Source organism: Pungitius pungitius, chromosome 18, assembly GCF_949316345.1.
Source record: "Pungitius pungitius chromosome 18, fPunPun2.1, whole genome shotgun sequence".
NCBI lineage: Eukaryota > Metazoa > Chordata > Actinopteri > Perciformes > Gasterosteidae > Pungitius > Pungitius pungitius.
The window spans coordinates 4705555-4718096 of NC_084917.1; the positions used below are offsets into that span (position 1 = coordinate 4705555).

Genomic DNA, 12542 nt, shown 5'->3' on the forward strand with positions numbered 1-12542 from the left:
CACACAAACGCATGTCATGTGCTTCTGGGATGTCTAGTAGATGGGGGGGGGGGGGGGAACAAGTGCAAGATACCAGAGCGGAAGACGAGGAGGCGGAGTCAATATATTTAAATCCTGTCTGGGTTTCAAGTAGACCATGGACCGCCTAATCTCATCCACTTGACAAATACACACGCACACAGGGCCAGGCAGACGTCTAGCTAGCCTATTTTCATTTGACCTGAATTCCCCAGTGTGGCATTTTTTTTTTTTTTTTCTTCTCCCCCTAGCAGGCTAATCTCATTAAGACGGGTGCGGAGAGCCAGAGAACAAACGCACGAAGGCAGCCCTCCTTCCGCCTCACGCCTCCCTCCTGCTCCTTCATGTCTGCCTCTCCATCGCCTTCCCGCCGCGTCTATTGCGTCCGGATTCACGGTCAAGGCACGGGGAGGAACGCTGTTTTCTTTTCTATTCACGACCGTCTCCTAATCCCTCTGGCTGGGGGGGGGGGGGGGGGGTGTTTGCGCGTGCGCTTATTACGAAGAATAAATACATTTTTAAAAAAAAAACGAAGGCCACACAGCAAGCCGAGTTATTTATAAGATAGGAACTTGTTTCTGAGTCAGGGCGCCGGAGATGGAACACAAAACGCTACCACATGCGGGTTCTGTTGCAGACGGTCGGCCCGGATTCGGAGGAGGAATCTCCGCTTCCGTTCAGCTGAGCTGCTGCTTTCAATCTGGTCTTGGCCGTTTTGTCTCTCCACGGCAACGAAACAGATTTCGCGACAATCTTATTACACTTTTTAAGGCTGTAGATGTGTCTTTACAAAGCAGAGCTTTCGTTTTTTACTAGGAAGCTTTACTGATTCATACATAGAAACATTAAAGATTAAACGGGCTGGCTCAGCACCTCATTTTAATGTATTTTACAGGAATTTCAATACTTCCATGGGAATTGACTTGTGTCCTCTAGAGGCCGAAATGAGGCAGGATGTAACCCCAGAGGAAGCTGCTGATGAGACTGTCTGAGAAGGCGAGGCTTCCTGTAAAGAAAGTTTTGGTCAATTCAATTTGGTTTATTCAATATTTGTGTTCTTCACATTATAAGAGGGATTCAAATGCATTTGAAAAATAATACTATGTAAGACAACAGTGCTGAGAAATATAAAGCACACTTTGAACCTGGCAGCGAGTGTTATTATTGTTGGTATAAAGCATCATTGATCTGAGTGCGTATAACTGTAATTATAACATTATAAACTTATATCCATATACCAATAATAAATATAAATGTTGGCACAACATTACAGACATGAACAGAGCTACCACAAGATGTTCTTTGTCTTTCATGGTTAAAACGGACAAAAATGTTGACGTCCACCAAACACTTCTGCAGCATTAGTACTGATCGATTTATCAGTTTAATAAAAACTGTATCCCAGTATCCCTATTCCTTTTGACCAAAGCAAACGATGGGGGCATTTGGTCGTTATTTGATTTTCAGCGTGGCAGGAACGGTCCCTGCTGAGCATTCACACCCACGCTCAGGCTTGGGGAGTCTTTGCAGTGTGTGTTACAGTGTTGGTCGTTTCAGCATCGGATCCCACGGCATTAAGCTAAGCTACTTTGCAAGTTCTTCAACTCCTTGATTCCTTTTAGTCAGCGTTTTTTGTATGAGGTTCTTCTCAAGGTGTTTGTCTTTTTGACTTGTTCTGCATATCAAAGTACATTGTTTATTGATCTCATAGAGAATCAACGTTTAGCAGTTGATATCAAACCTCTAAAAATAAAACTCGCTATTCATTCATGTAAAAAGGTCAAAACATTTTTCACAACAGTGTTTTTGATGAGATGAAGCCGGTTATTATTCATTGTTCTGTATTTTTCATTTGGTTTGGGGAACTTGCTCCATCATCGCAGGATCTTATCTATAATACAGCATCGGTACATGAGTTTTGCAGCGCTTCGCACCCCAGGAAATCACACATCTTCTCTTCAACTGTCTTCTCCAAGTCATTGCTGGGTTGTTTTTTTTTCATCTCTTTAAAGCGTACTTATTTTCCCACAGTCTCTCTGCCATTTCCTTTATGTGCCACAATGGACACAGCCATTTGGGACTTTATCTCATCACGGTGGCGTCTGTCTATCTGTCTGTCTGCCTCTGTAGACACATTATTGTGAGAACGCGACAGAACAATGCACGATAGCATCTCTGTTCTCAAAGCGCAGGTTCCCCAAGTGGAGCAGATGGGCTGATTAGATTTTACCTCGATGCTTGGATCTCCACGTTAATAACAAGGCAGATTTCCTTAACTACCAAAGTATTTTTGGAATACTGATCTAAGGCTACAGGCTAATTATTTTACTTATTTAACGGTTTTAGAGAGACGCACGGACAAGACCTTTATGTGGCAACATCTTGAAGCATTTATTCCATTTTTACCTCCTCAATGTCTGGATGGGATTGGAGTTGGATGTTGTTACCCTTCCCCATGTTTCCAAACTTTGTGCTAAGCTCACTGACTGCTTATGCTAGATTCACACTTACCGTACAGCCATAAGAGAGGTATTGATTCCCTTAATTTAACTCGGAAACATACACTCATGTCTCATCGAGACAGCCGCTCGACCCTCTCTCCGTCTTTCGTCCCCATCGCGCCCCATCACGCCCCTCACGCCCCCCGTGATGTCACCTGTCACTCACGGACTTTGCCTGGTGAGGAAACCTGCTGCGACACAGACTAATCTGAGGCCTTCTATCCCTCTGTTGTCAAGAGCATCCACCCCCCCCCCCCCCCCCACTCTGATCAATCAGGAAGCAATCATGTAAAAAACACCATTTCCATTGGAACCAGTGTAGTGGAGAAACCAATTAACCTTTACGTCCCGTCCCCCCCCCCCCAGGCCCAGGACCTGAATGTGATTGAGGAGGTGATCCGCATGATGCTGGAAATCATCAACTCTTGCTTGTGCAGCTCCCTACACCACAACCCCAACCTGGTGTACGCGCTGCTCTACAAGAGGGAGCTCTTCGAGCAGTTCCGGACGCACCCTTCGTTCCAGGACATCATGCAGAACCTGGACACGGTCAGTCAAAAGTTCATTCTCTAACCCCCCCGCTTCGTCACCTTTTGAATATTTTAGGAGCCAGAAGCGTGAGCCGGGGAGCGCTTTACCTCACGGGTGAGTTGTGGTAATTATTCCATACATCAAGGTTGTACAGATCCCCCCCCCCCCACCCCCCGAATGTCCTCTCGGTCTGCAGGGAGAGTTGTGGAACGTACGCTCACTGCATCGCTAACGCGGCGTGCGCTCAGGCTGCACGTCGAGCTGAGCCCTGCGAGCTTAAGCAGTATCGATGAATTAATCAGTTCCCCCGTGTCGAGACGCCCCGCGTCAAATATTCATTGACTGTGGGGGGGGGGGGGAGGAGGAGGGAGGAGGGAGGAGGAGGAGGAGGAGGAGGAGGGAGGAGGGAGGAGGGAGGAGGAGGGAGGAGGAGGGAGGAGGAGGAGGAGCTTCAGTGTGCAGCCACGTTTGAGGGAAGCATGCTACCTGCAATCCCTCAGTTGAGTCACTATCCCAAAGGCATTTCTCTGTGTGTGTGTGTGTGTGTGTGTGTGTGTGTGTGTGAGAACAAGTTTCAGGATAAAGGGGCTGCTATTTGGCTCCTCCAAATGAACCCCCACGTGGGAGGCCTTTCGGAGCTAATGAAGAGATTAGTATTAGATAGACACACAAACAGTGCTCATGTGTTTGAATTCTCTCAGGCGGCCGCAGCAGAGAGAACAGCGCCTGTAGATGCGTTTTTTTCACTGTCGGTAAGACAAATAAGAGCATTAAAAAAAATCTGTAATACCCAGAGTTATTTTAATGATCAAATATCAAACCATTATCTGGGGTAAGAACTTAGCACTGTAGTGGGAAACATAAAAGTACGGGTTCCTTTCAACTTTGGGCTTAAACCCACAAGGCATCAGATCATTTGAGTGAAGTGTTCATTTTAAGTGGGATGAAACGTGCTCAAATCCTATAGTGAATTTGTAACGTGAAATGCTCTATGTTTGTGTGAGCTTTCTTAGTTTGTAGCCTACGGGCGTATTAGCCAAGACTAGCATGTTGAAGTTGGTTTGGAGATATTTCCCTTTCTAAAAGCCGAATCCATGTAGCGCTACAGCCATTTCTTCCACTTTTATCCGCTAATTGTAGTAATTCTCTATCGGCGTGGACACACCGTTGCCATATAAACCACACTATTCCAAGCTCTCCACCTCTGCGTCGAATAGACACAAGTGCTGTTGCTAGGAGATATGACAACCCGCGAAGACGTCCCGACGGTTGTTGCAGAGCCAAATAGAACGGCTACCTTGTCACTTGGTCAGGATGGAATGGCAACCATCGTGCCGCGTTAGCGCATTCCCCTCTACAGCTTCCAGGGGGAAATAATAATTCATTTCCCACAAAAATATGGAACGATGCCACTTTGTTCTAACTCGGATCTCCACGTTGCACCCAGTGTCATCATATGACAGCGGGATTAGAAGAGTCACGGAGCTCCACGACTGAACTGAAGGTTCACAGTGAACCCTCAAGAGATCGGGGGGGCGGGATCCCGTGTGTTCAGAAACCGAGACGAATAAATCCGACCAGAGTTCAGCTCTCACTGGATGTTTGAGGCCATTAATGTACAGTATAACTGATATTACCTGTTGTTTTTTTTATGGCTGCACCGACGGTCATTTTTTTACATTCAAACTTTGAAAGAAGCTCAAAATGTCACAGTAGTTATTTATTTATTTATTTTTTTGTCCAAGCGTATTTATGTGGTGAATCAACGCCTTCTTTTGCAGCAGAAGAACAAACGCCTGTGAAAATGTTGTCTTGAAAGGTCCAACAATGAACATGGACTGCAGCCTGATGTCCTATTAGCTGGAATCGTATCCCAAATTGACAACATGTTTTCATCTAGCTTTGTTTCAATAAATGAGGTACTTTAACTTAGTATTGATTTTTGCCATCTCTATGGACAAAAACAAGCACCCGTCAGTTACTTTAATTAACTTTTTTTATTTTCTTTGTTTCGTGCCAACATACACACTGATGCCACTGTATCCATAAACTTGATTTAGGGAGCCTCAGAGATGCTTGTTGCTTTAGGACCAGAAGCCCGGCGGCTGCGTGCAGCTTTCTGCTGAGCTAAACATCGCCTGGCTGTAGCTTTGTTTTTAGCTGACATCGCTATGGGTCGTCTCGTCCTCGGCCCTCGCCAAGAAAGCCAATGAATGCATTTGCATTTTTTTCTTTTGTGCAAATGGGGTTTCTGTCTTGTGATGGGCCCCACTTTCTCTCGTGTGACCTTGCAGGTGATCGGCTTCTTCAGTCAGCGGCTGGAGCAGGCTGGAAGTGACCTGTCAGTCGAGAGGGTTCAGGAAGTCATCATGAAAGGAGCCCAGGCCCTCCCCACAGACCGGCTGAAGGTAATCCTCCCCGCCCCTCCCCCGCCCCTCCCCCACACACGCCGATACACAGCAGGGGGGGGGTCGCCTGTGATGGACGAGCCTTGAGATGAGAAACAATGAGACATGAGGCTGGCTGAAGAGCGGAGAAGCGGGACACCGCAGACGCCAAAGTGCACGCGGAAACGACGCAACGTGATGTCGGGGGGGGGCTTGGCGAGCAGAGGAGGAGATCACTAGTTAGTCTGGGCAGGTGAGCGAGGCCGGCGGGATGGAATGAGCGTGCGGACTGAGGCGAGGAAAAGATGGAAGGAGCCATCGGGACAAGAGACAAAAGGCTAAATCCCACTTCTCATCAGCATTAATGTCCATCTCCATTCCATCTCCGGGCCGGCCCGCTGCACGCGGAGAACATGTAATGGCATTTCAGGGAGATGGGATGGGATGGGGGGGGGGCGCTTTATCATGGGCCCATAAGATTGTGGGGAGGAAGTGTGTGTGTGTGTGTGTGTGTGTGTGTGTGTGGGGGGGGGTCGCGGGAGAAGGCGGTATAAATCTCCCAGCGCGCCTCGTTACCCCCCCCCCCCCCCCCCCCCCAACGCTCCTGGCGGGCTGGCTACTAACACCCGCCCTTCTCGGAGCGCCTCCATTAATCAGCGAGGAAATATGTAACCGGCGCCCCCCCCCCCCCCCCCACCCACCCACCCATCCCCGCTCCTCACCAGCACCAGAGCTCTTAATTGCATGTTTCATCATGTGTTTCATGTTCTGCACTTGGCGGCTGGCTGCAAGGCATTCGTCTCGCCGGCCGGTGCGAATGAACGGGGGCGGGGGGGGGGGCGGACGCCGCGTGGCCCTCATTCTGCCCCCTTCCTGTAACGATTATTACCCGTGGAGCCGTGGAGATAACCCCGCCGTGTCCTTCAGGGGAAGGGAGCTGTGCCGAAGTGACGCACTCATGCAACTGTATTTGAGTGTGTGTGTGTGTGTGTGTATGTCCGAGTCTCGCGTTGACTCCCCCCCCCCCACCCGAGTGTTTTCCAGCTCCACCAGGTGACATGAAAGCGAAGGGCGTATCCGGGCAAGGTCTCCTCGGGGAGACGTCCCTGCTGCCTCGCGGCACCATCGCTCAAACAAAAGTCCCGTCTTCGCGCCCCCCCCTCCCCCCCCCGCTTCCCCTCATCTCATGAGCTCACCGCTCCCGACGCCAAGATCCATAAGTCGGATTAATGTCGCGTGGAGGCATCGATAAGCCGGTAATTGCTCCGCGAAGGCTCTTAGAATGACGCCTGGTGTCTCAATCAGCCGAAGGCGGGACACGCGGCTGACGGCGAAGAGACCGAAGGGACGAGCGGACGCTCCTTCCTCTTAAAATCCAGTCCGAGCGCCGTTTTCGGGTTCCTGCCTTTTCACACGCCACGGCAGCACGGTGCGCTTCCAAGTACGCCACATGAGTCAATAAAGGGCGCTTGTGCTGACGTTGCATTGTAGTTGTCGTATATACAAATGTTTCTGCCGCCCCTCTCAAGGATGAGGTCACACAGGTGACGGCTCCTTGTTTTAAAATGATCAATGACAAACAATCCTTGTGAACTTAAAGGCCCCCCCCTTCACCCCCCTGATCCCTGGCACCGGGGAGATTACGTCACGGCTCTGCAGGAGCCCTGTACACATGTTACCATGTCAGCACTTTGAGATTTGTGTTGTTTTTTTTATAGTCTGAACACAGGGCTGAACTTGAAGTGAAGAAGACACATTTAGGAAATAAAGACCCAAGTTACAAGAGTCCAAACTACGCAGAAAGGCCGAGAAGAGGAACCACGTTGTGCCTGTTTTACACATAATCAGATCACATGACCAGTTTGAATGTGTCCATGAAAAGATAAGGAAAAAAGACCTTCATGAAGTGTTCTATTATTTTAGCCTTTATTCTGACGTCCATCCACTTCAGGGCGGTACGCAATGGAAGTGTGTTTGTTGGGAGGAACTGACAGTTGTTGAGTAAATAGTTGTGTCTCGGTAATGCGGGCCGTGTTGTTTTAGGCACGAGGGCGACAAAAGGGAGGCTGTTACCTTAAAGGGTTTTGAAAGCAATTTACGGCAGGACGTAGACATGTAAATTAGGTGTCGACTGAAAGAAAGGGTTGGAGGGAGGCGCTCGATGCCCCGGGGACGAGCTCGTCACTCGGCCGTCTCCCCCCCCCGCTCTCACTCTTTGTGTACGTGTGTGTTGTTTCAGGGTGTGTGAGGCTCTGTGGAATGTGTTGATTCGCCTGACCAGCTGAAATCAGCCTTATTGAACATTGATAGCCCACAGACTCTCTGGCTCCTCAGGAACGGGGCCCTGGGAGGGTGCAGGGGGGGGGGAATGAGTCCCCCACCAGCTGTTACTCTGATACCTGGCTGTTTATCTGTGGTCCCTCCGTCAATCCATCCCATAGCAGTTGGGCTCTTTCCATCTGGAGCAAAGCGGTCGACCAAAACCACGTCCATTGAAAGAGAGCAACATGTCCTCAAGTTTTGGAAGCAAAAAATAGTATTCTAGTAACTGAATGACAACTTTGATATCAAGTGTTGGCGGGGACCGGACATGAAGACAGTGAACATGTAACACTCCTATCTGAAGAGGTTCGGGTGCAATAGATATATACATATATTTATTTATTTCATTCGAGGCATGGCCTGAAATATTATTCATTATATTTTTAGTGCCTGTGTTTGTACCTGCATCCGAGTGTGTGTGTGTGTGTGTGTGTGTGTGTGTTTGGGTTCATGTTGGCTCCCCAGACGCATTCCTCTCCGTCTGACCGGGCTCTGACAGCACAGCGGCCTGCAGAGGCGGGAGTGGAACACAGAGTCCCCGAGTGGAGATATTCGAGGCCAGCCAGTCTGTGTTCAGGGGCGAGGGCCCGACCCGCCGCGACCCATGACTAACCGATATGCGCCCGGGCCAAGTGGGCTTGCCAACTGCCAGACTGGGAACAAAACCGGGCAGGGAGGGAGGGAGGGAGGGACGACGACGACAAGAAGAGCCAGAGGAGATGTGGACGGGAGGAGGCCTCGGCGTCGACCCAACGAGGGGCGCAGATGATGTTAATTGTGACAACGTCACAATCCAGTCGTGGTTATATAAGCAATATAATGCTGCAATGTGCAGCATTGTGTCTGTGTTTAGATGCTTTAAAACATTAAACGAGAGTTGCTGCGATTCTTCCATACATTCGCAAATGAATGAGGGAAACGTTTGTTTCCTTAAAGCTCGCAGAGACCACGTAAAACAGCACACGCGCCGTTTGTCCACACCGCCGCGTCGGTCGATTAATGCTCCAATTACCTCACTGACCGGATTAGCATAACTAGCTGTGTTTTCAATCATTTTTTTTAAACAATGAAACTAAAACGCGAGTTTCCGTCGTTCGGGATCCCAAACCCACGCCGCGCTGGGCCCGGCGAGCGCCTCTCTCTCTCTCTCTCCGCGTCACGGCAACACGCGACGAGCTCGCCAGCTTTCCTACGCGACCGTCACCTACACAAAAATACCCCGCAGATAATACAGCTCCTGCATTGTGTCTGGCCGTCACAATGGCGCTGGTGTGTGTTTGTGTGTGTGTGTGTGTGTGTGTGTGTGTGTGTGGCCCCTAGCAGGCCGGCATATGGCCTGTGGCCCCCGCGCAGCCCCTCCGTCTGTGTCCATTATGATAGCGATAGTGTGGCTGTGAATAGAGGCGGGCAGGACTCAATGGCGTCCGTCTCTCAGCGCAGACTGATTACCGGCTGTGTGTGTGTGTGTGTGTGTGTGCGTGTGCGCGTGTGTGTGCGGAGACGCAGGCGTGTGGAGACAGGAGGCTATAATGAGGGACCTTTGTATTATTGATGTTCTTCTCTGCGCTGCCTACCTGCTGTTGAGTGGGTTCCTATTGGCTTCGTGTAGGTTTGGAGGAGAGAAATCGAACATCCAGGATATGTTGCTCTCACATTGGGAAGAGAAAGAAGAGTCTTAAAGACGGCTGTGAACGTATCAGTCTTTTTCGAATGCACTTTTCAAGCCAAACTTTCAGTTATCAAATGCGTCTCTGTTTTTGGTATATTTTTGTAAACTGACAGTGTTTTTGGACCGTTTGTTGAATGAATTAAGACATTTAAAGAAGTAACCGTTCACCATCCAAAGTTATAATGCAGATTCTTCTCTATTATTGGAGCCAAAATAAATGATTTACAAATGTACTGTTTTTTTTCTTCAAAAATTCCAATAATATTCCCCAGATCCCGAGACATTACATAACATTACATGACATCATAATCAATGACAGAAAAAAAACGACTTAAAAGATGAAAATGCTTAATTGATTATGATGAATGTTGTCGATTAATGTTCTCAGCTGTGAAATGCATATCCAACATGTAACACAAGTACGCCCATTGCGCGTGTGTGTGTGTTCCAGGTGGCTTAGCTCCGGCCGTAATCCACACGGAGGCCCTACTTTGTGAACTTGATAACCTCTCCTGGTGCAGCTCAGTAACTGTTTTGTTCATTGACGAGTCAGGACAGAGAGGCTCTTACTGAGTAATTGCTCAGCACTTCCCCACGGCTCCAAACAATAAGGTCACGATGGCTGACCCTTGTGTTTGCTTTCCGTCTGTTAGATGCATTTTTTTTTTTTGGTGTATATATTCGCTTTGTTTTTGTATTGAGGTCTGCTATTGCTCGGCGTCCCTTTAGGAGGTCAGGCCCCTGTAAGCATCCGGGTGTGTGCAAGAACACATCCCTGGTAGTCGATTCACATGAACGGGATCATTATACAATCATAAAAAATGTTGCTCACAATGTTTACATTTTCCAACATCCCATTCCAGAACCGTTTTGGACTCCATTTGGTGTATTCCAATTTCAAACGTTTCCAGAACTATCAGCATTGTGTCTTTCCTCAGTCTTTTTTTTTCTTTTTTCTCCTCTTGTCTTCGTAGAAGTTTCCGGAGCTCAAGTTTAAGTACGTGGAGGAGGACCAGCCGGAGGATTTCTTCATCCCTTACGTCTGGTCCCTGGTCTTCAACTCTGGAGTGGGCCTCCACTGGAGCCCGCACGGCATCGAGCTGTTCAGCATGGACTCCGGCTGAGGCTCCTGCTGCGGGCGTGTTGCGTGCACTATAGGAAAAGAAAGACTGGCGGCGCGCGTGTGTGTGTGTGCGTGTGCGCATTTCCCTTTTATATATGTATGTGCACGCTGCTCTGAAAGTGCCTCGGCCGTGTACAGACTGGCGTTTCTTTTTGATGCACAACCCGTTTTTCCTTTTCTCGTATCCTAAAACGGGGAGAAGCGAGGCTTCCACTTCCGTCCGGTCAGTCAGTCCTGCAGGAAGCGCCTCAGCAGCTTCACTTGGTTCCACCGCACACGCTAAAATGTTGTGTTATTGCCAGGAGCTCGATGAATAATCCTGTTTGTTAGTTGTCAAGAGAAAAGGTCAATGAACCCACACCAAGAGACGGGTTTCACACTGAGTTATACTGCTGCATTGACTTCATATTCATGACATACAACGTGCATCGGTGAATAACTTGTATGATATTGGGTTTTTTAGTGTCTCATAAAGTTTTATTTTGACCAACATTGTCCTCTGGAGACGGTTTGTTTGTGTGAAATATTTGTTGATGTGGAATAGGATTTTAAAAATGGTCGGAGAGAAGCAACAGTAACGTGCATGGGTTTCATATTTTGGCACACCAGTGTTGTTTGCAGGCTACTGCCAACATCCCACATTGATTTATAAATAATGCTTGTGTTGGGTCCCTGGATGATGTTAGAAGTCCACATCGCTATTGTTCATGAGATTTCATTTCTACTTCCATCTCGTTTATTTGACGTTCGTCGTTCCCTTTTTCCTCCTGATGTAACGCAAAGTACTCTGATTAGAGCGAGTCTTGTCCTGTTGTGAATAATAACAGTTGATTTGAATCTTTGATTTGTCACTCTGCACGTTTTAAGTAGAGAGTTTGTATTAAATATTTATTTTCATGTATATTGTTTGTTTTTTTCATATTCAGCTTTCCCCAAATGTAAATGTTGGTAGTACGAAAATTAGGGTTGTACCATACTTTGTTTCTTCCCAGGGCAAAAACTGGCTTTATATTATTACATATATGACAACAGCTGTCATTTTATGGCGGATATTACTTTGGAAATAGGAGTTTAAATAAAAATGTGGAATCAAAGCAAGCAAAGTGTCTCATGGTGATTGAGGTCTTGTGCCATTCAGGCAACAATATGGACCTAAAGGGGGCATATATTCATATTTACGTTATATTTACATTGAATTGATTGACATTTTACCTCCTCACTTCAGTCCATGCAGAGTTTAGAATTTAGAATTTTAGCGCATTTTCTTTACTTTCATGAGAGCAAGCTAAAAAAAAACGAACCGTGCTGTTGTGTGTGTGCATGACAGAAATCGGTGAACGTTGGCGCTGCGTCCGTCTCTCACGTCTCTTTGTTGCCTGTTGTGCTCACAGACGCCGAGGCAGCAGAATCAGTGGCATGAAACCACTTTGGGGAGGAAAAAAAGTCTGTGGCACAATGGCACCCACTGTGTTACCAGAGCTCCCACTTCCCAAGAGAATTTTCATTGCCTTTCGTCTCTATTGTATTGATTTTCGTGCCTGAAATTCTCCCATTTTCAAGGACAATATAATGGGAGCAATTTTCATGCAAAGAATGGCCCATTTTTCCACCCGGGGTCGCCGGTAGGTCACAGTTCGGGCTGCGGCGCTCGAGGACGAATTATCAGGCCCCCGTTCTCTCCGTGTTTTTTTTTTAATATATATATATCTCGGGCTGGGTGCTTTTTCCTGGGGGTCAAGGTTGAGATCGCGTTGCGGTGTCGTAGCTCTCAGACGCAGAGGTCGCGCCCGGACCAGCGTCAATTGAATGATATGAAAACTAGGGCGCCGGGAGGGGGGAGGGGGGGGGGACCGGCGTCCTGGCTGCCGGTGGCCCCCGGTGACACGAGACCAATTCATTTGACGGATTACCGCGGTAAACGAAAGGTCGTCGGGCTCAAGGGTTTTAGGATTAGTTCGCAGGAGAGAGGACGCTTGATCACGGCATGAGAG

The 12542-nt window shown here is 48.1% G+C and overlaps 1 protein-coding gene across 2 annotated transcripts in view; it reads left to right on the top strand.

Moving 5' to 3' along the window:
* Window positions 1-11663, top strand: part of dym (dymeclin) — a 35377-nt gene extending 23714 nt beyond the window's left edge. For both annotated transcript variants that reach the window (XM_037485408.2, XM_037485407.2), the window contains exons 15-17: window positions 2886-3068; window positions 5345-5458; window positions 10403-11663. In XM_037485408.2, coding sequence (XP_037341305.1) covers window positions 2886-3068; window positions 5345-5458; window positions 10403-10552 — 447 coding nt within the window. In that variant the 3' untranslated portion in view covers window positions 10553-11663. The remainder of the gene's footprint in view (window positions 1-2885; window positions 3069-5344; window positions 5459-10402) is intronic.
* Window positions 11664-12542: the final 879 nt, after the last annotated feature.